This window comes from Mus caroli, unplaced genomic scaffold (assembly GCF_978045245.1).
Source record: "Mus caroli unplaced genomic scaffold, Mus_caroli_1 scaffold_13, whole genome shotgun sequence".
Lineage (NCBI taxonomy): Eukaryota > Metazoa > Chordata > Mammalia > Rodentia > Muridae > Mus > Mus caroli.
In genome coordinates this window covers 34,032,524-34,053,161 of record NW_028227268.1, presented here as the reverse complement: position 1 = coordinate 34,053,161, position 20,638 = coordinate 34,032,524, and the positions used below count along the sequence as shown (strand labels likewise).

Below are 20,638 nucleotides of genomic sequence, written 5' to 3'. Positions count from 1 at the left end.
AGTTTAGAAAATAGCCAGCAGCGACCTAAGGTGGGAAAGGAGGTGCCGACTGGAAGGCAATAGCATTTGGAGGACAAAGTCCACAAAGGAACCTGTGTTGATCATTATCTGTCTTCCTCAAACTACCTTAATGTCTGTGCAGATGCCTCCAACATACACTATGCAAAGGAAGACTATTTTCATTTCGGATGCATATGATGGCTAGGAACAATATGAACAATATTATTTTAGTGCCCTGGGAAAAAATTAGCAAGTCAAATATTGAATCAAGCCTGCAGCACCACATGCTAAGCAGATTGCTTTGATCTTATCCACACTAAAAGCTCTATTATTGAATCTAAAGTTGGTGAACACATATCAGACCAATATACAATGCATATCTGAATGCATGTTTCAGAAGCAAGGAATGTTTTGACAAAGGGGAGAAAATATCAAAGTCACAGCTGCGATCGAAGCCCAAATTTGACCTCCCAACCTCTTTTCTCTGGGATGGAGGCTTTGCTGGCCAACCAAAATGTGTGTGCTCTGGGGGCCTTCAGAGGATCCTGAAACACCTACTGAGCTTGCTCTGTCTCTCTCTCTCCTCTCCTCTCCCCAACCCCCCCCCCCCCCCCCGTCTCTCTCTCAAACCAACAAAGGGTTTGTCACCCCCTACTCAAGTAACTTGAGAGGATGGTGGGATGGGAAAGAGAGCAGGCAGACACCACACAGGGCATGGCACCCTCTGGTGGCCACTTCTGTGGGCAGTCTCCCGGTCTCTACAGAACTCCTCCCCTCCTCCTGAGACTTCTTATTCCACCAGGAGGAGCAGCTATGAAAGGGAAGGAGGCAGATGATTATGAGGGCAGAAAGAAAAGCAGTTTGTCAAATCACCTATCTAAGATCTGCCCCTCAAGGGCCTTCCATCAAAAGCACGGCAGGAGGATGTGATGCGTGTGGTGGCGCACACCTTCAATCCTGGTGGAGACAGAGGCAGAAGTATCTCTGTGAGTCTGAAGCCAACCACACCTACAGTACACAGTGAGACCCTATCTGAGAGGAGAGGAGAGGAGAGGAGAGGAGAGGAGAGGAGAGGAGAGGAGAGGAGAGGAGAGGAGAGGAGAGGAGAGGAGAGGAGAGAGGAGAGAGGAGAGAGGAGAGAGCTGGAATTAGGAAGCTGTAAAATCCACCGAGGATCAAACCTAGCATGCTAGCCTTTTGTCTGTTTTTTTGTAAGACCTAAGATTTGAAAATGCTCTTTTATGTTATTAAATGGTTGAAATGTAAGAGAGCGAGATGTGTAGCAAAATATGGAGTGCATACCCTGCAAGTTGGATTCTGTGTTGGAGGAAAGGAGAGAGGGGACTATGATCTGCTTGTATGAAATTCACATAAGTACGGCCTACGGACGTGTTTACAACCCAGAGTGGTTGTAACGGCCAGATGAACAGCTTTAAACACTGGTCAGTTTTTTCTCTTAACTTTTGAGACAGGCCCAAATACTTCCTATTTAGATTTTTATTAATTCATTTTAGTTTTGTGTATGTGTGCGCAGATGGTACCGTTTAAGTCTGTGTGTGGAGGGTGCACATGTGTGCAAGCCAGAAGATGACTTCTGGTGTTCATCCTCAGATGTACCACCTGGCCCCTCTACCCAAGAGTCTCACTGCCCTGGAACTCAGTAACTAGGGTAGGCTGGCTGGCAGTCAGCCCCAGGCATCAGCCTATGCCCATCCACCCCTCCAATGCTGGGGTTCTAAGAGCACACTACCACACCCCACGTGCTTTAAAGGGTGTCTGAAGATCAAACATGTTCTCAGACTTGCAAACAAACACTTGAGTGTGAGCTATCTCCCCAGCCTATTTTTGACTTTGTTTGGTTTCTTGAAATAGGGGTCTCTCTACCTAGCTCTGATTGTCCTGGAACTCACTATGCAGACCAAGTTGGCCTACAACTCACAAAGATCTGCCTATATCTGGACTTTGAGAGCCTGGTCCACGTACCTCTATCTATTGCATGCACAACGTGCATGCTGTAGTGACTCAATCCCACTGTCCCCCACTGGACAACCCCTCCAGACTTACCATTTTATTATTGATTTCATGGAAATGAATCTCACAGACTTTCTCCACAACGTCTTCATTCTCAAAGGTGACAAAGCCAAACCCTAAAAGAAGGAGAAACAGAGAGGAGGAGTGAGTTTGGTTTCTACAGAGTAGGCAGGGTGGCCTGCAGTCAGGACAGCTTCCAAACAGGCGGGGGTGCAGGGGTAGGGGGTGGGAGGGAGAATGGGGATGTTGTGGTCTGGGCAGTGATTCCAGTTTATACTCAACACCCTTCCAACAGCAGGCACCAGTCAGGAGTCCACCCACATGCAGCAGGCCCCCTGTGGCTTACATTTGCCCAGAAGGAAACAAGAAATTTACTTGTCTGTTATTTACAAGGGTCAGAGCCTGCTGGCTCTGTGTGGAGGCAGGCTCGTGGGCTGCAGAGAGCCTCTTGGATCACTGCGGGGCCGCACTGGCCCTTTCTGTGAGCTTCGATGGCTAGCCCTCGGGTCGGCCTCCACGCGGAGGCGGTTATTGGTCCTTTTCTTCCTGAATGACTTCCTCTAATACCTCATCAGGACATCCTGAGGCCTGGAAGGAACTATTAAAAGTTGCAGGCCTCTGTTCTGTGCGGGCATCTCTTTGCTTTTGCCGCTTCAAACATGCTGTGGATTTGGGGCAGTTTAAGACTGTCTGATGCCTGCTGTCAGCCTGTCAGCTATCCACTGTATTTGCTCGGCTGGAGACTGGCTTTAGTAGACAAGCTGCACTAAAGAATTTTGGCAGGCGACCGCCGATCAGCATCCTCCACCCTCCTCCTGCCCCTCCTTTCTTCTCTCCGTTTTCAGTATGAGTCCCCATCTGCGAGGATGCTCAGTAAGCACCAGGGTACCACGTGGGCCCACACATGGTGGCTCTACCACTTTGCATTGAGCTTGGCTGTCACGTTGGTGCTAATATGCAAGGGGACCTGGGTAGAGATGGAGAGATGCTGATAATGCAGGGGCCTGGTTATAGTCTTGTCTGGGCATGACCTGGGGACCTCCTTCTGTTCTCTGGACCTCAGGCTTTGCACTTGGAAGTGAAGGTAGTATAAGCAGATGCCAGGTCCCCCAGATCAAAACTCCCAGGGCTCTGCTATGGACTGGTGTGTGTGTGTGTGTGTGTGTGTGTGTGTGTTGCATGTTGCTTTGGGAGGTGAAGTTTGGAAAGTGAGAATGAAACCCTTGCTTTGTTCCCCTTTCCTGCCCAGTCAGGCTACAATAAGATGTCTTTCTGCAACCCTGTAAAGGGACCTCCCTAGGACCAAAGATGCTGGCACCCTGACTCTGATATCTTGCTTCCAAAACTCTAAGAGACTTCTTGTTCACAAGCTATGACATTTTCTGACAGCAGCCCCAAACAAGACACTCTTTGCCCCAAAGACATGAGTGGGCCAAATCCAAAGCATAGTAAGATAATATCCGACTGGCTGTTTTTGCAATATGATTATCAGTGTTTCCTTTCAATCAGATAAGAGACAGATGTAGCCTTTTTCAGTTTCTGCATCTGTTTTAGGGCTCAGCCACCCGAGGTAAAAAGAGACTCTCTCTCAGGTCCCTCCTAGCTCACTTTCTGAGGGCTAGCAGGGAAATGGCGCCGACATAGAGAGCTGACACATGAGTTTCCAGAGCAGGTTCTAGAAGATTCTTTAGGAAAATGAAGGCCACTCCCTGTTCTCCAATAACCTACAGTAAAACAGAGGACCAGGTCCACCACACAAATGCAATCGTGATCATCAGGTTGCTTCATTTGCTACCATGTGCTGAATTCTGAGCTGCTGGTCTCCCCCAGTACACAGAGCCTAATACATCACAGACATATGAGGCAGGTGTCTGGCAGGCTCTAGAGAGGACACAATTGTCTGCATAGGGGCTCGAACTGGTAAGTTTTCACAGCACCTCTCAGTAAAAGTTGGGTCCTCGTAAGTAAGTAAGTAAGTGAGACCCACAGCAGACGGCACTCGAGCTAAACAGATGCCCACCCACAGCCCCTCTCACCAGGCTCACACTTCCCAAGCTGTGTCTCTGGAGAGAACCTACAGAGGTTTCTGACCCCTCCTTGGGTGTCCCCTTGTCCTTGGCCCTTAGCCCCATTCCTCACTTGCAAAGTTGAAGACAGCCATACCCAGTGGCAGAGCCCCAAGCATTTCTCTTTGGCCTCTCGGGTGTTTGATCGCTGTCTACTCTAGAACCAACTCTCCCCACTCATATCCTGCACTGTGTCTTAGACCAACAAGACTTTTAAAGACCTCTCTCTCTTTAGAATTGAAGGATCCTTCAGACACAGCCTCCTGCCTGAGCAGACCTTGCTCTATCTTGTCTCTTGCTTCCAGCCGCTGACTCACATTTGCTTGGGAAGCAAAGCCCTCTGGCCTGGACCCACCTGAGCATCCTTGCAAGTAAAACAAGGTCGAATGAGCTAGGGTTTCCTGCTGCTGTTCTGTTTTACCTCACTGCTAATTAGAGTGACTCTGTAGGCCCAAGAGTTACCTACACTGGAAACCCTGGAGAAAGTGCTTTTGGGAACGTTCCTAGCTGAGCAGCTCGTGTCTTCATAAAAGAAGTAGCAGATGGGGAGAGAGACAGAGAAAAGGCCAAGGGAGGACAGATGTAGGCATGGTACAAGTGATACGGCCACAACCAACCAACCAACCAACCACCAAACAACAAACAGTCACCTCCAACTGTGTGTGTGTGTGTGTGTGTGTGTGTGTGTGTGTGTGGTGCAGCCCCCACCTCCAGCACAGCAGAAAATTGACTGCTGCAGTTTGCAGCTCCCAAGCGTGTGATATTTTGTAATGGCAGTCACAGGACAGTCACACAGTGAAGGGTCAGGTTTCTGCTGTCTCTGCAGAATGGGACCATATCCCTCCCCTATGCAGGTTGCTGACTTGCCAACCACAGTGCTCTGGACCGAAGACTCGAGTGTGGATGAGTGAGCAAAACCCATGCAAACGATGAGGAAAGAAGGTAAAGCAAGTGACATTCCAGGAGGCAGAGGACACCCAAAGGTTGGGAGGCCCCTAACGGTTCAGCTTATTCACACTTGACCACAGACACAGGCAACAGTGGAGCCTTGCCACTGAAGTCACATCTATAGCCTCTTAACTCCCAGTCCACGGTGGGAGTCACAGCTTCAACTACAGGTAGCTGTTACTGAGACCTGTGCTGGGCTACCAGGCAGAGACAGGATGAAGGCAGTCAGCTAAGAAGTGGAGATTAAAATGCAGATGACAGCTGTAAAAGAGCCAGAGGGCTCTTGGCATAATTTTGGATTCCGCCTCTGAACTTCCCTTCATGGTCCCCCTTCCCTAGCCCCACAGGACTTGAAATGGGTGTATCACAATATATATATATATATATATATATATATATATATTTATATTCCTGGGGCTGAAGAGATTGGCCCTGTGGTTAAGAGTATTGCTACTCTCCCAGAGGACACAGGTTCAATTCCCAGCACCCCAGTGACGGCTTGCAACCATCCGTAACTCCAGTTCCAGGGATCAGATGCTCTTTTATGGACTCTGTTGGCTCTGCATACAAGTGGCAAAAATATACCTAACACGTGAAATAAATAATAAGGTCCTTTAAAAAAAAAGGTTTTCCTGACTAAAGGAAGACAGCCTGGGTTCAAAGCCTCCACACCCCGGCTGTGTCACGACTCAGTGGTGTCAAGACTCCAATGTCGGCAGTCATTTAAGTATCTATATCTCTTCAACATCCTTGTCTGTTTGGCCCAAACAGAGAAAACAAACTTGATTATGTCTAAAATATTTATTTATTCCATCTGGGGAAGCAAAGAAGCAACGAAACACTTAATTATCAATAAGTGTTATTTCTCAACATATAATCATTTTTATCTCACAGGTGCATTATCATTTCCAATGAATTAGTAACCCACCGGCAAACGGCATCCTCTTCCCCAAGTAGGTTAAGCCGCTGGGTAAAAGCAGAAATAATGGAATTTGGAATTTGAGAGGGGCAGGCAATGAATGGGGAAACCCACTTCAGGCATTGTAACTTTCTTCCAAAGTAAAATATATTTGTTTGTTTGTATGTATGTATGTATGTATGTATGTATGCACGCATGCATGAATGTACACATACGCTATACTATACACAACACAAAACTTCCCTTCTTAACCATTTTTTACGTGCATGGCCCAGTGGCATGAAGGGCAGTGGCACAGCTATGAAGCCATTGCCACGCCACTCATATCTGGAACCTGTTCGCCATCCCAAACTTAAGTTGTTACCCACTAAACAGCAGCCCTTTGCAGCCTTGGAAACCTCCACTTCTTTCCGACTCTGTCAGTGGCTCTCAATCATAACTATTGTTGTGGTGACCCTTAATCCTAATGATTTCATTGCTACTTTATAATCTCACCACCATTATGAACCATAATGTAAATATCTGCTACGTGACCGCAGAGGGGTTGCGACCCCCAGGTTGAGAACCATGCAACCTTATTTTTGTAAGCACAACCCCACAGCACTTGTCCTCCTCCCTCTGCTTAGTGCACTTGGCATCAAAGGCTTTCATAACAACCTGCGGGATAAGCAGCCTCCACAGAGCTTCGGGGGTGGGGGTGGGGGGTGGGGCCTGGGAGGCAGGACGCAGAGAGAAGTCACCCTTTATTTTCCCAAAGGAAAACCAAAAACCGCATCCCACAAAGGCCTATCAAACTGAGGCATGAAGATGGATAAGAGAACCGTATTGTCCTTATTCAAAAGCAAAGGCCAAAAGGCTGGGGGCTGCTCGGGGTGTAACGTGAGTTCAGATCTCTAGCACTCACGTGAAACCTGGGCTTTGGGGGTGTACATCCACCTGTGTGCCGAGGAAGAGGACAGAGACAGGTGGATTTCTGGGGGCTTGCCAGCCAAGTCACTATGACCAGTCGGTGAGCAACTACCATCACCGAGAGATCCTTCCTATGTCGGTCTGCTTGTCTGCCTGCCTAGATAAGGTAGAGAGAGGAAGGACAGAATGTCAGCCTCTGACCTCCCCCTTGCTACACACTCCTAATAACACAAAAACAGCAGTAACAATTAAAAAAAAAAGACCAAACAATGAACCCTGGCCCCCTCTGCCTCAACCCCTGAGCGCCCCTTTGCTTTTCTTGCAAAAGAAAAAAATGGGCTTCTGAGCTCGGCTCCACTAGGGCCTGGCTTCTGTCTGACTGTGAGTTCACAAGAGCCTGAACTCTATCAGGGCCCTGTGAGGGAGCCTTTGTGAGCAGTCCTGTCTGTGTCTCATTTCCCTTACTGAGGGAAGGAACAACCCTTCCCTAGGTGTTTAAATTTAGTCCAGCCACCACTAATAACAGAGAAGAACCCAGGGCGGAAGCTTGCACAGCAACTGTAGAATGCCCCCTGCTCCCTGTCTCCAAAAGCCTTAAGTGCACCCTACACTTCCGAGGGGGCTCCAGGAGCCCCCAGGACGGGGACAGAGACAGTGGTAAGGTGGTTCGCTCCAGACAAAGGGCTTTCAGAATGGGTGTAAGAAGGGTAGCAGCGGGCAGGTTGCATTTACTGAAACTGGAGCGTTCTCTTGAATGAAGCTATTATTGGAAACTAACAAGTCAAGGCCCACTTAAGAGGGAAGCATTTAACAGTCAAACCTTTTCTCCCTCTTTTGTTCAAACTAGCAAAACTGAATATTCATCGGAATAATACAAAGCTATAAAAGACAGGCAAAGAGAATGGAAATAAGAAAACAAGACGGCTCAGAATTAAAATGACCCGCTTTAAACCCGCTTTAGGGAGGAGAAGCTAGGAACAGCCTCCACCTAGCCTCAGAAATAAGTTTCTTCTCTTATCCTATAGGCCAGCGACCATTAAATAGCAAACACTAATGCGCTGCCCATGGAAACCGGTGAAAGTTGTAGATTAACGCCTGTGGCTAACGGAGGAAAAAAAAAAAAAACTGAAGGAGAAAACTTTAGATTGTCTAATTTATAGTATGTGTCTCAGGGAAAATTTAAGGTATGTGTATGCAAGAATATTCAGAGGTAAAGGGAGAAAAGAGCCAACTTCAGCACAAACACAAACAGGAACCTCTTAGGTATGGGTGTGGTGAGGGCTTTCCAGTTTGAAAAAAGGCTTCTCATACCTGCTCCCCCAGGCAATCAGGTGGGTGGCAGGTCAGGCTCTGCAGTCATTACACTCAGCAGCTCTGCCCAGCTCTGGGTTGGCTTTGTTAACCCACCCCATGCTTTGGAGATCAATGCCTTCCCTGGACCAGTGTTCAAAGATGGATTTTGGTGGGTATCTAGCTCCAAGAGGACCCTTACGTACGCATCACATATGCATAGCCTGAGCTGGCCCAGGGACATCTTCTATACCCCACCCACTACATGGGCTACATACAGTGTGTATGGCAACTGTCTTGAGGTCCCATATGAAGAAGATCTGAGGGGGAAAGTACAAAGAACGGCTCAGTGGGGCTGCAAGGTACCCTGTGTGCCCTGGGTTTGCCGGGAAAACACTGGTTCTTGGGGATGGGTGGGTGGTGACGAGGACATTGGACTGCTGTTCCAAGAGAAACCACACGTTTCTGGTTACTGATTGTCCTACAGGGTGCATGGTCACTGTGAGACACCCCTAATGAAATTCCGTCTGGGAAAACCATCAGGGCGTCGTGGACATTAGGTACCATGCAGTGGCTGAGCTGACATTGGCCCGGGTTCATTTTCAGCCTTGGTTGCTAATATGTACTTTACTAGAACAGTAAGGCCATTTCCCACCAGCCAGGGACGGGACTCCCTCAGTTACAGCCCATGCACGGGACATCAAAGTGATTACTTAGGATCTGCCTGTGTTCTAGATAACAATCCTGGGGCTGAGGCTATGGCGAGGTGGACAGAGTCCTTCTTAGGATGGTTAGTGTGTTCTTTGGCTTGATCCCCATGCAAAGTCATAATACACAAGACAGGATAAGCTTATGGATGCTTGATGGACAGCCTCAGTCTTTACCATGCCCACCTGGGAAAGGAGGAGGGATCATCTCCACTTTACTGACAGGGACTGAGGCCAATGTAGACCCTGTGGGCAGTATAGTACTTCCTTCCTGGTGGGCCACTCCAAACCTGTTCTGCAACTGGGGAAGAGCCTCTCAACCTAAAAACATCCAGCATGGGGAGAGGCACAGCAGCATGGGATAGGCTGGGCAGCATGGGAGAGGCACAGCAGCACTACGCTTGCTTCCCTCCTGTGCTCTCTGATCCTGATTTCTTGGCCAGAAAAGCACATCGGGGAGGCAGTGAGGCTTCAGTGATTCATCACCACCAGGAATGTGGGAAAATAACCCAAGTGTCGCCTAAGTCAGTCAACCCTGTAATGGGTCCAGGGTGAAGGGCTTTGACTTCTTCCAGACCTCAACCACAGACCTTCCTAAAGTGAAGCTGTGCTACACCAAGTCGGATGCCTGGTTCTCCATGAGTCAGCTGCCCTGGGAGACAGACGGGAATAAACTCACTTCTCTGGTCTTATTAAGAACAAAGAACAGAGCAGGCACCCTGGCTCACACTATTCACAAGACTGAGCCTCTGGATGAAGTGACTCAGAACAAAGACTTCTTTTTCTGGTCCAAGGGGTCCATCAGAGGCAGGGGCTACCATCACCCCCACTTCAAATCCCTGAAGTTTCCAAAGAGGCTTGTGACAGATTGGGAAGGCCTGCAGACAGCTTCACACTCTCTCTCTTCTTTATGTCCTTCCTCTTCCCTGGCATATCTCCCTCAGGGTGGTGTCACGGTCCCTCCAATGTGGCATCCTTCACGCACCTGCTTCCTCATTTACACCAGTTGTTGGCAGCTGGTTGCTGTAAACTATAATAAAATGCCTTTTCCCCCAAAATGAAGGAATGTGACCAGACACGCCAGACATCATGATATTAAAGCCGTGTCAATTAATTTCTCCCCCTGCTTGATAAACGAGCCCCACTCCATCTCTTAATAATGAGGAGAGAAACAAGAAAAGTTGACACTTAGTTTAATTTATTTTCTCAACTTGCCTGGTCATATTTCTTTCTGCTTTCCAGAGCCGGCTGGGGCTGTAGGGAATTACAAGTGGCTGGCGTGCAGGCAAGGTGCAGATAGAGCGGTGTTGAGTCGGCTCAGCCTCCCTTATTCCCTCACACCACCACTTAATCAGGAGGGGAGAGGGACCTGGCGAGCCAGCTCACACCTGCGTCTCTCTAGCCACCTCTGGGGGCTGAGGCTGGGAAGGGGAAGCAGACAGCAGAAACAACACCATCAAATTCCCAGTCTAGTGTCACTAAACAGCTTGAGACCGCATCCCCCAAACTGATACTAAGTTACATGGGTGGTGTTTGCCAGAAGGGAGCCAGTTTCTCAGCTGGAAAGGTGCTTTTGTTTCCTCTCAGGCTGGAGGATGCTCAGGTCAACATCTGACCTTGAAATGTGAAGGGAGACTTTCCTAAGTCAGGTGGTAACTGTGAGTCTGCAAGTATACTTCGAGGATTTAGTTTTAAGTTAGTTTTTTCATTATAGCCTCTGTAACCCAAGTGTGTATAGATACCCCTAGAACAAGAACTGAATAGGGGATAGCTACTCACCCTGTCCCTAAACCCACATTCTGGTGGCCCTGCATGAGTCTCCTGCAGGGGAGAAGCTCTTAAAAAGACACTCCCCGCCCACCTCCTAACTGGTTTGTTGTAGTGTGGTTTGGGCATCTGCATGTTTACCCAGGTCTCTGAAATTCAGATGCCCACACATGTCTGACTCTGTCTTATGCTTCCCAATTGAAGCCAAGCCAAGAAAAGAATCTAGAACTTCCCAAAGAAAAGAGAAATGTTCAGGATTCTACCTTCCAGTGCCCAGATGCCAACCAATAATTTTTGTGTGTGTGTGTGTGTTTATGAGTGTTTATATATATTTGTGTGTGTGCGTGCACGTGGGTATTTGTGATGTGTGTGGATGTGGCTGTATGTGTGCCAGAGGCTGATGTTAACTGTCTTTCCTTGATCTTTATTTTCTGAGAAGGGTCTCTCAGCGAATCTGAAGTTTCTCACTTTGGCTAGGCTGCCTGGCCAATGTATGTCTGGGATCTCTGTCACCCCACTCCCCAGCAGGGACTACGAGCATGCATCATTATGCCTGGTACAGTATGTGAGTTTTGGGGGATCTGATCTATTCCTTATGCTTATACATTGAGACCATATTGAGAGTCATCTCCCTAGCTTCAATTTTATGTGTGTTGTGTATACATGGGAGCATGGGGCCATGAGTCTGTGCACACACACATGGGAAGCCAGAGCCAAGTGTCTTTCCCCTTCAGTGGTCTTTGCTTTGGGGCACGGTTTCTCACTGACCTGGAAGCTTACAGGTTGGCTAGGCTGGTTGGCAGGTCATTAGGCTCTCAGGATTCCCCTATCCCCATCCCCATGCCCACCCAGTGCTGGCGTTACACTGTAGGTATACCTAGATTCCAATTCAAGTCCTCACGCAAAGCAAGCACCCTTTGCTCCAGCCTGCAAACTCATGGCAAGACACTTCTGATTTACATACAGGCCAGGAGATCAGGGCAACAGCAAAGCTGCTTCTTCAAGAATTACAAACAGGTTCCCAGGCTGTCCTGGTAGAAGCCTGTAATCTCAGCTCCTCAGGGATCTGAGGCAGAAGAATCCCAAGTCTAAGATCTGCCTTAGCTAATGTGTGAGTTCAACATCAGCCTGCTTAATTTGGTGAGACCATCTCAAAATAAAGGTCTGGTGATATAGTTCTGTAAATCAACCAACCAAACAAACAAAAAAAAACCCCATTTACACTAAAGCGTAAAGGCAAATCTTGCTTCTATTCCTATGGACACGTTGGCTTACTAAATGCAGTAATTAAGCTCTACTTCAGAATTTCAGAACTGGCATGGGGCAACAGGAAAAACATTTTCTTTCTTTTTAAACTGGTGGGGGCATCCACTTGGGCCTGTGAAATTAATTACACAAGTATAAAGAGCTGTATATTCTAGGAGGAAGGACAGAGAGATGAGGGCCAGGGGAGGGTAGGAACGAGATCGAGAAGGAGACGGGAGAGACCTCCAACCAGCCCCAGATCGCTTTTTTCTGTGGGCTCTGTCATGAATACTGATGGTGTGATTTGAAAGTGCCAGAGGCTGCGGGGAAGGGTGCCTCATTCAGACTCTTGTTAACCGAGAGGGAAAAGGCACCTGTGGTCCAGGCCAGACAACCCCAACCTCATTTAATTCTGAGTGTGCTCCATAGCCGCGACTCGGTGAATGACACTTGTCAGGGCAACAGATTAGCTCACAAACCTATTTTTTTGTGCATGGTGTTCCATCTTGGTTGGGGAAAACAGTCAGTTCTTGGCGAGAGAGACACAGATTACTGCTGTTAAGTGCCAATATAAACTCTGGGACGCAGTGGTAAATTCACCAAATTAAATCGCTAGACAACCGGCTCGGATCAGGACCCCGGGAGAAGGTGCCAGGGCTGCAGCGTGCGCCCAGCAGGGAGGAGGAGGCTGAGGTCGTGCACGCAGCTGTGGCAAGGACAAGAGGATGTACTGCCTGGGCCTGGAGCCTGCTCCGGATCTGAGGTGCCTGGGGAGGTCTGTGCAGACTCCACATGGCAGGAGTGGGGCCGTCCAGGCTTTTCAGCTTCAGGGTTTCCTGAGCACAGAGGAAGTGAGGGGCTGCTGGAATCCTTTCTTTACAAGAGATGTCTGAGTGGGCATCCTATCTGTCATCCCTCCAGAGTCATCCTCCAGCCTCATCGAGCCAGTGAAAAACTTGAGTAAGGGGGTTTCAGTCTATTTAGTGACCCCTCAACAAGGCGAGGTGGGGAAGGACTTAGACTTTGGAGCCTGGCAGATATAAGTAAGATCCATCTTTGATCCAAGCAAGCTTTTTCACTGCTTTGATTGTCAGACACTTCCTCTGAGAAACAGAAATAACAAAATCCACCCATTACCCAGGATGGATGTTTACAATGCTCTACCTATGAGAGGCTAGCACCCTCCCACCAGCAATCAAACCAAGTCTTGATACAGCCTCTACCCTGCACCAACCTCTATCTTTAATGAGCCTACCCTTGCCTTTGCCCCATCATTAAAATTCAACAGTGTGCCTGAGGGAGGCGGCTACCTGGCTTTACTGGCTCTCACAGTGGAAACAAGATTCAGGACTCAGAGGTTCATGAGCACCCTTGACTTCTAGGACACATCAGGAATTTAAAGGTTCCTGATATGCTGGGCAGTAGTGGCCATGCCTTTAATGTCAGCACTCCAGAGGCAGAGGTAGGCAGGTCTCTTGAGTTCAAGGCCAGTCTGGTCTACAAAGCAAATTCCGAAACACCCAAGACTATACAAAGATACCCTGTCTCTGCCACACACCTCCCCCCTCCCCCCCCCCCCCCCCCAGCCTTGAGAGGAACAAAAAGCTATCCAGTAATCTCTGAGTATCAAACCCAGCAGTGGCCAAACTGGGTGAAGTCACACTAGCCTGTCTGTTGCCTTCTCTGTCTCCTCAGCATGCCAACTCCTCTTCTGACATGTCCCTGGGAACTGACCACAGATAAGGCTCCAAGCTTCAGAAAAGCCCACTACGTGGAAGCAGCTTTGCAAGCGCTGCCACAAACTCTCTGTACTTTATAACAAGCGGGGGTGGGGTGGGGGGTCTTTAGAACAGCGCCAATTGACAGCTTTGGCAAGATGCCCGCCACACCTCTCCCCATTCGTCACTTCCGCCACTATCCCCTGACTCCATGCTATAGTCTGTGGCCAGGTGGCCTGGCTAGCTTGCCAATTTACCACAGGGTGGGTCTGGACTGTTTTATTTTTCTGGCTGTTAAGAAGCTGTCCCTGACATCTGGAAGCAAGATCTCTCTGAGAAGTTGAGTCCAGCCACCCAGCTGGAGTAACAGCTCTGCTGCGGGCAGTAAACACACCCCCAAGGTCCCCCCACGAGGCCTGGGGTAAGGCTGCAGGGGAAGGGGGGCAGTGTAGCTGCTTGCTGATACTCAGGCAGCTCCCCAGGCTCAGACTGCTGCAAAATGCAGAGTCTCAGGCCCCATACTGGGGTCTACAGAATTTCAGTCTTCAAGCTCCCCAGGTGATTTTATGCAAATTAAAATCGAAGAGGCACTGATCTGGAAGAGTGACTCTCTCAGCAATGACTCCCACATCAGAATCACTTAGGAAATAAATTTGAAAATGAGGCTGAGGTCCAGGTCCACCATCTTCCAAACTGAGGAAGGTCTTGGGTAGCGCTCTGGTGTCTGGGTACGTGACTGAGCTGGGCCATGAGGACGAAGAAAACAAATGTATCATTTCTATTCTCCTGAAAACAACTTAAACTTCAGTGATGTATGTCTATTTATTGGACAGAGGTCTCACTAGGTTGCTCAGGAGCTGCTGGGCTCAAGCAATCCCCCTGCCTCAACCTCTCATGAAACTGAGACTGTAGACTGGACACACGGCCAAGGCTCAGGCTTACAGATATTTAGCACAGGTATGAACGGTCATGGTTAGAGACACACTTACGGTAGGTAGCAGTTTATGAATTGGTGAAGGGAGGCAGGGGAGAGAGGTAAAGGTTCCTGCCGCCAGCCATGCCTGATGACCTGAGTTCATCCCCTGGGACCCACACAGTAGAAGAAGGGAACCGATCTCTAATCTCCACAACAGACATGGTACATGCATAGCAGCACACATACACAAAGAAATAAACAAGTGTAATACTATAAATACGCCATTGAAGAGGGAGGAAGCTATGATGAGACCAAGGTCCCAGTCACTGCAAGGTACCAGCAAGCTCAGCAGGTACACCGGGCCATCCGCATGGGACAGGTCATGGAGTCATATGATGAGACTGTCTTCAAGGCACTGCCTGCACCAACTCCCCAACCCCCAAGGCATCAGAAATAACAGGAAGAGGACAGTTAACCCTTCTGTCATTGACCTTAGTACCTGCCTCTCCAGGTGCATCACACCCCACACTGTGCTCTGATGAGCCTGGGCAAGCAAGACAGCAGCCAAATGAGCTCAAGAGACCTGTACTGCACCAGAACCTGGGCCTGCAGAGGAAGCGCTCTCAAAAGCAATGTTGGGGAAATATTGCCACTGTTGCATGATTTTGTTGTTAAGAATGATGGAACTGGGTCATCTACTGATGCTCTTGTGTCTGCATACTCAGAAGGCTCCGGAACAGAACCGTAAAGACTCATTTACAAAGGAGAGAGAAAGGAGAGAGAGAAAAAGAGCAAGAGCACGCGCTCGAGAGAGAGCTTTCAGTGGATTTTGAACCCATTTGTTAAAAATATAAAAATGCAACACTTGATTAGTTTGCATGAAGACCTGATTGACGTCGGGGAAGATGGAAATTTACGAGCTGAGTCTCAACAGAATCCTTTGCATAATTGGAGGATGGGATTGGAAAATTAGTACCATGATTTAGTTAGCACAGCGAACGTGCTCTTCCCACTGGGATCTGTGAGCCTTGTGAGATGTGGTTTTGTCAGCTATACTGGCTGAGAACCCAGTATCATGAGAAACAAGGCAAACCATACTTGTAGCTGGATCACAAGGGGTTAAAGCCTGCCCCCCTCCCACAAAACAACCCAGCATATTCCATCTTTGTCTCACTAAAAAAATATGACTTTAATTATTAATAAATGAAATTCAAACTATGGCTCTTTGCAAATGTATCCTATTAAATTCCTATTTTGGTAGGACTAATAATATATGAGCTATATTAACATAGTAGTACCTGTATATTATATTTATGGAAAATTAAGTAAGATAGATGGGAGATACATGCTCTTTTAAAAAAATGATTCATTTACTTTTATTTCATGCATACGAGTGCCTGCAAGTATACATGTGCACCATGTGTGTGCCTGGTGCCCAAGGAAACCAGAAGAGGGTATCAGATCCCACGGAACCGGAGTTACAGAGAGGGGCGAGCTGCCATGAACAAGAAGAAGCCTTTAGATAAAAGACTCAAGGGAGCCAAGAATCAGCCTATCCCAGAATCTCTGGCCCCTCTGAGCTGAGCAACACCAAGTACTCAGAAGTACTGGAGGGAGGAGGAATGCCCTTGTAATTGAGTGTCCCCACCTCCTGAACACTAACAGCAATACTACCTGCACTCTGATCAGCAATAAATTTTTCATGGCATTGTATCTTCATTAAAATTTTATTCTATTAGCATTCTGAATCCAAACCACTAAGTACATAATTGCTAAAACATGTGTTAAGCGCTGACTTACGAAATGCCGGCTTTATCATATTGTTAATTAACAGAAAGTAGGATTAATACATTCACAGATCATTAGAAGCCTTCAGTTCAGTTTCACCAGCTCTTCAGTGGGCAACCCCGAGACTTTAGAGCAAGGGCAGAATTGTTCTCTGGTCCTGACCCTCCGCCCTTCTGTGGGTCCTGAGGGTGCTGGGAAGAAAGCTGACACAGTGGCTCAGGCTTGTTTTCACTCAAGGAAATGTTTCTGAGACCTGGTTCCAAAGGCCCGTGAAGAAGGAAGGGGGTGGTCGGAAAAGAAAGTGCATTTCTTTAAGGAAGGGTGATGAGATGCTGTGGACTGGAAGAGCTGAGTCTCAGATCTGAGAATGTGCTAGAAATCTGGTAGTGCTGTGCACTGGCTGTGTGATTTGGGGCAAGCCATTAACCTCCCTAACCCTGCTTCCCCACCTGTGAAATAGGAATCAAGATGCCAACCTCACAGGGCTGGCGCACGGATTAAATGATAACGCGAGCTCCTGTTATCACACTGGAGAGAGGCCGCCGTTCCTTTATGAGGATTCGGTACCTGACACTGCTTAGAAGAAGTGGCTGCTAGCTGAGCCTGGAAAATACCTCAGCTAGGAGATGTAGCTCAGCTGGTAGAGTGCTTGCTCAACATTACAAAGCCTATGGTTTAATTCCCCAGCGCCACATACAACTGGGTGTACACTGGGTATGGTGGCACAAGCCCAGCATTCCAGAGGCAGAGGTGGGTGGATCCCTGTAAGCTCAGGACCAGCCTGGCCTACACAACACTCCATTCCACTCCAGCCTGGGCTATACACAGCAAGATACAAACACCAAAATAAGTACCATAGCTACCAATCGGTGCTGTCTTTGTTGGTATGGGCTGTACCCCTGGGGTGACAAACCTGTCACTAGACCCCAAAGCCACTGCCTGCCCTGTCCTGGGAATCACAGGTGTCTAGGCATGAAAGGGACTAAATGTTATCTCTGGTCTAGCCATCCAAATTGCTTTAACCTGACCCAGTGATAGCGCCTCAGACTCTTCCCTTTTCATAACGAAGCAGGCATCCTGACTGGGCAACAAACAAGGGAGCCATGGAAGCCAAGGCTAGAAGAGCCCTGGCAGGCTGAGGTGGGAAAAGGGCCAGGCATGGAATCCAGGCCCCATCTGGGGTTTGTGGAAGCTGGGGGCCAAGACAAACACTGAAATTGGGACTTGGGTCAGGGGTCTGGGTGAAGCCCTGAGTCAGAAACAGAAAAGCAGTCTGCCAGGAAAACACTAATAGATTAGTGCTTCCTTCCCTGAGGACAGTAGAGTCAGGGACGTTGACAACTACCACGGGGACAGCAAAATGTAAAGGCAATAGTAAATACAGAGCTGTAAATACAGACTGGCTTCTGCCAGGCCCAAGGGAAAAGACAGAGAAGACAGTTGGCTGTGGGCCTTCTGTATGTGGGGTTTTTTGGTTATGTCTTATTTTTATTTTGGGTGTGTTTTGCCTGCATGTATGTCTGGATACCTGGTGTGTGAAGCACCCTGGAGGACAGTAGAGGGCGGTGTAACTCCTGGCACCAGAGGTACAGAGGGTCGTGAGCTGGGAATCAAACCTGGGTCTTCTGGAAGTGCAACCAGTGCTCTGACCATTGAGCTATCTCTCTATCTCTGTATGTTTGTTTTTATTTGGGGGTCTGTGATTGGCAAAAGCACCTCCCCCTACCCTTGGCCCCATGCTGGGGCCTGAACACGCTAGGCATGTGCTCTACAGCTATGCTCCCAGCCGAAGAACTAGCTAGCTCTTCCATTTGTAGGAAACTAAGGGGCAGAAGCCTGGGTTTTGTGCTCAGAGGAGGCTTTATAGTATGGATTTGAAATGGCGGCCAAAGGCTTTGATTTGAGCGCTTGCTCCACAGCTTGTGGTCCTATTGTGATAGCCATGGGGTCTGTAGTGAGTAAAGGCCTGGCGGCTTCCTAGGGCTGGACCTCTAAAGGTTACCTGCCCCTAGCGCCAGCTACCTCTGTCATCTTAATTCTGCCCATTGTTACAGGAGCAAGTCTCTCCCACCACCATATACTAAGTTAGACTCAGTTCAGCACATCCTCCCTGGGACCTCGGATCCCTTTGATTCTGAGTCAAAATAGCCTTGCCCAGCTTACATCATTTTCGCTCACATCATTTCCTCCATGTGTTTGGTTACCGTAAGGGTAGAAGCAGCTAAAGGAGCGTTAAAGATCTCAGACTCACAAACCAGCAACCTCTGTTTTCTTGTCCACAAGATGGAGGGTTACAGAATGGTTACATGTGCTGGCACACTCGGGCTTGACGCAGTTCCCAGCCCTCTTCCTCCGCCGCCCCTTTCATCCCTCGCTGGAGATCTGTTGCCCTGACACACTTGCTACCTTAAAGAAATTATTTCATCATTTGGCCCAGTGGGAGAAGAAGAGTTCCAGAAAATGGCTCCCTTCCCCAGGGAGAAGATTGAGACACCTTCCTCTCCGACCAAATGGGAACTGAGAAGATTAGAGAGGGGGAGATGGGTCTCAGGATGTCTTGATGGCTGGCATGGCACTGCCCTTGACTAGTAGGGAGAAGCTGCCAACGCCACCAGCAGGCTGCAGGGTATACCTAAGGACCAGGTGTGACAGCAAGGCCTGACCTTCTACCAGGAGCCACCATCTCCTCCCATCTTCCACAGGAATTGGTCTGTTCCACCTTCCTGAGACTGTCAGTCAGGGGACAACAGAGCTTTCCCTGACTTGAAAAATCATAGCATGCAGCTAAGCCACGGTGTGGCCATTCGGCCTGCCTGGCCTTAGAGGCCAGTAACTTCAATTTATTTGTGTCTGGGGCCTTAAGGAACCTCAGCTGTCATCCTTCCCTTAGTTTATTACCAAATTTCTAAAATATTACATTCTTTATTATATCCAAATTCACTTTATTGCACTTGACAATACAGATAATCACATACCATATGGTCTAATGTTTTCAAACCAATGCATGTTGACAGCAGTTTTTATTCATGATGCATAATTCCATCCCGAGCACACAATGAGGCATCTGAGTACCCAGCCTGGTGGTAAGACTTATGCCTAATAACAGATTAACAACATGCTCGGTTCCCAGACACCGGCCCCTCCCCTGCCATTCTCTACTTACAAAGGGGATGATGATATACCTGAGCTGAAGAGGCGGGCTTATGGGAAGAGGGGGAGAGAGAAAAGGGAGGGAGGGGAAAGAGGCAGCCACTACCCACCCACCATTCCCAGAGGGTTTCTAATGAGTTGTTATTGTTCCATGCTTATGAAACTTGATATTAAAAAGAGGACTTGGTCTGGTGCCAAGCAGCCAGGCAACTAAACACAGCAGCCCACACCGCCGGCCCCTGAAAACTCACAGCACGATATGCCCAAAGCTCTCATTAGGGGTCTATCTTGTTTTGACTCTTGTCTTGCTACAAGCAAATCTTCGTTACTCCTCTACCTTGGTGAGACCCTCTCTCTCTCTCACCTCCCCTGGGCATCCCTTCTGTTCTCCAATCAGCCCCAAGCTTTCTGGTAAAATGAACACAGTTGAGGATGGCACCCAATCCTGGCCTTTCGGCAGCTCTCCCACAGAAAGGCCAGGCTGCCACATCCAATTCAGAGGCTCCCTCGGTGGCATCCTGGCGCTGGGAGTGATGGGAGCGAGGAGAGGATAACGCATCGATGTTCCTCCGGCTTTGCGGAGGTGCCCTGAACAAACAATGCCATTTCACGCGTCCCCTAACTAAGCGCTTTCGTTTGCTTCAGAGAAGCACTCAGACAACTGTAAACCCATTAGGTCATGTCAAACGTGGTGAGAAAGAACTCGGGGCTGTCACCAGCAGCGAGTCAACTCAGATTTATAGATTTGCAAACCTTTAATATATAGATGTTCATCTCTACACCCCCACCCCGACGATGGATGAGGGGACCCCAAGTGGGGCTGTAAGAACAGCAGCCCACAGTTCAGTGGCAGACAGACTGGAGTTGTGCAATCAGTCTCCCAGATAATGGGATTTCTGGACAGGGGAGCAGAGATGCTACAAGGAAAGCCAGGGCTTCACTTTGCCCAACACTTGGCTGTTTTTTTTTTTTTTTTTTTTTGAAGGTAGAAAAGAAACCACCAAGAGGCCCTGGAGGATCCAGGGACCTGCAGGGGACAGAAGCCCCACAGGACCAAGATGAGGCTGGCGCTAAGGATGCAGACTCACTGATGGTGAAGGAGGGCTGAGGCTGCTTACCCTATGTCCAGATGTGATTCTGAGCAGTTTAGGCTTTAACTCTTTCACAAGAAAAATCCAACTCTC

The 20,638-nt window shown here is 48.5% G+C and overlaps 1 protein-coding gene across 7 annotated transcripts in view; it reads right to left on the bottom strand.

Annotated features, from left to right (window-relative positions):
* The window catches only part of Msi2 (musashi RNA binding protein 2), a 380,976-nt gene that overhangs the window by 72,009 nt on the left and 288,329 nt on the right, over positions 1-20,638 (bottom strand). For all 7 annotated transcript variants that reach the window (XM_085829677.1, XM_085829678.1, XM_085829680.1 and 4 more), the window contains exon 8: positions 2,065-2,147. In XM_085829677.1, the coding sequence (XP_085685803.1) occupies positions 2,065-2,147 (83 nt within the window). The remainder of the gene's footprint in view (positions 1-2,064; positions 2,148-20,638) is intronic.